The 2,609-nt window shown below is 41.1% G+C and overlaps 1 protein-coding gene across 1 annotated transcript in view; it reads right to left on the minus strand.

The window, feature by feature from the left end:
- The window catches only part of EYA2 (EYA transcriptional coactivator and phosphatase 2), a 48,514-nt gene extending 47,176 nt beyond the window's left edge, over positions 1-1,338 (minus strand). Inside the window, exon 1 of the mRNA XM_010023762.1 lies at positions 1,223-1,338. Within this exon, the coding sequence (XP_010022064.1) occupies positions 1,223-1,331 (109 nt within the window). The 5' untranslated portion in view covers positions 1,332-1,338. The remainder of the gene's footprint in view (positions 1-1,222) is intronic.
- Positions 1,339-2,609: the final 1,271 nt, after the last annotated feature.

Consider the following 2,609-nt stretch of genomic DNA (forward strand, 5'->3'; position numbering starts at 1 on the left):
TTGGTAGCACAGAGGATCATTCTGTAGAAAAATAACCGTAATACTTCTATAGGAAACACATCAGCCTGAGCTGCCACTAGCAAACTGGTGTCCAACAGTACAACTGCTATGTTAGCTCTTATTTATATCAGATAATAACAAATAGTTCCTGCACTAAGAAGTTTACAAAATACTGCATTCAAAAATCATTTCTAACTCTAATCTTTTCTCCAAACATGAACATTTAAAAGGATGTTTCCTTTAGATTGTTATCCCTTCAACTGCTTTTGTAAATAGGCAGTCACAATGTATGTGATTTAATCATGCAGTTTCTAATGCCTCAGCAAACACGCAAGCAAACACCTCCTTGGCTTCTAAGAGCCTAGAAATGAAGGGTTAAACATACTACTAAAACATAATAGCCAGTGCCTTTTCCTAACTCCCCTCTAACAGGAAGGCTGACAGATCCTGACCGCAGCAAACAATAGCTGGGATTGTACTAGCAAGAACTAGTTCAGCTGCATCACTTGCCAATAATTTTTTTAGCAGATTTAACATTCTTCTGTTTCCTTCACTTGAACAGTATGATGGGGTGGGGGGAAGAGGAGGAGAAGAGCAGATAAATTTCCATCAGAGCCTCAACCACTGAAAGAATTTGTCCTTGGTACCTGCCAGATGTGAAACTTCAGAGCAGAGGCGAGCAGGGCTAACCATTTGGAGATGACAGCAATGATCTCAGAGCAATGCAAACTGGGGCACAGAACTGCTTTGGCAAAATGTTTTCTGGCTTCACAATACATTAATGGGCCTGGGAGCACCCCCACTCCCCACCCCAACAGCAGCAGCACAGCCACAGAAGCCCAGGGCTCACATTCACACTACCACTGGGGCTCTAGTGGGGTCCAAAAACTGCCCTACACAAAGTATGTTTTATATCTGCAATTATTCCAGTGGAGCAAGCGTATACATGCATGTGTACATATGCGTATGCACCTACTGTACACAGATATATAGCTACATATAAAATATTTCAATTCCATTTGCATTCAAACCATTGCTGAAATAAAGGATTCAGCCACAACTGAAGTGTCTGCAAAAACATTACTCAAAAATCTCAGCTGCTCACTATGCTGTAGAACTAACATCAGAAGCAGAGGCCTTGCATGTGGCCAGTTCCCTTGGGTTACATATACATACACGTTATGTTAAAGCCAGTAAACAGTCAGCAGAAGAGGCAGCCTACCTTCTATGTCATCTGGAGCCGTAGCATAAATGTTGGAAAGGTTAAGCTTCAGTCTGTCAGGGCACTCTCTATTTACAGTCAGGCTGGGTGATATCACTAGATCTAGCATTTCCTTATACCTGAAGGAAAACAAAGGAAAAATATAATTTATTCATTAATTATGCATGCTTACTAATGATTCTCTTTTTTTTTTCCTAAGAGTATAAATATTAAAGCTGATTACCTAAACCCAGGCTTCATATAAATTCCACATAATAACATTCACTAAAGTTTTCATCAAAGGGAAATGCTGAATTAAAATGCAGTACTTGTTCCCTTGGAGATTACACCCATCTGATTAATGTTTTCCCTTTCTTCCTGGATTTTGCCATATGAAAACCGAATTTCCTGATCTCTCATATGCCATTAGAGTGAGAACATACACACCAGTGTCCAGTGCGCCTCCAGAACAGACTATTAAGGGCTGAAGACGAAGTTGAGGGCAGTTAACAGCATTATCTAGTTTTACAAGGTTAGTACTGGTGACAGGGTCAACCCAGCAGACACCTAAACCAGGCACCTAACTACAATGTGGTGACCATTAGGTGGCAGTGATACAAGGACAGCCCCTTTCACATAAATAACCTCATCTGATTTAACCAAATATTTCAAATGAACAATATATAGGACTTGAGCCTCCAAAGAAAAACGTGTGTGTGCAGAACCTATGCTATAACGAAAGCTTACAAAGTGCATTGCACAAACAGCTCAGAAAAGAGAATGACTAAATCATTATTTCATACCCTATGCGTAACATGGACAGGTTCATTCATTCAAATACCATGATTTTCAATATCTGTGTCTAACTCCAGCTATACATGTTTTCAGAAGTGAGTTCCAAAGAAATGGAGCTGCTTGCTTCCCATGGAACTGTTGCATGAGTACAAAATATGCCATTAAGTGTATAGACTTGCTCTTCTTCGCTTTCTGCAGATACGCAGAGTATGTTCTTACTTCAATCCCCTGGATGCTACTGGGGGTAATCAAGGCTGTTAGGGAAAAGCATAACTGTGCTCCTGGACAGCAGTGCCTGGGCAAGAGCAGATCAGAAAGAGGGCATATGGTGGTGAGTGGAACCAAGGCACCTCCCTGCAGCCTACAGGGGCTCCCCCTTCTGCTGAACACTCTACCTATGAAGGCGTCTGGCACACCCTGCTTGTGGGCTGGGATCTATCTAAGCTGGACTACAAAGATAGCAATCCATAGCACTCCTAAAACATCATGAAGTTAAAGACAACAACAAATAAACCTGAAATCTTGACACTGGGCTTCTCAAATACTGATCACAGAGCTTCTGAGAGAAGCAAAGATGTTTGTTTTGATTTTCTGTTTAAATACGACTGTATGA

Source organism: Nestor notabilis, unplaced genomic scaffold, assembly GCF_000696875.1.
Source record: "Nestor notabilis isolate BGI_N333 unplaced genomic scaffold, ASM69687v1 scaffold17490, whole genome shotgun sequence".
In the NCBI taxonomy this organism is placed as follows: domain Eukaryota; kingdom Metazoa; phylum Chordata; class Aves; order Psittaciformes; family Psittacidae; genus Nestor; species Nestor notabilis.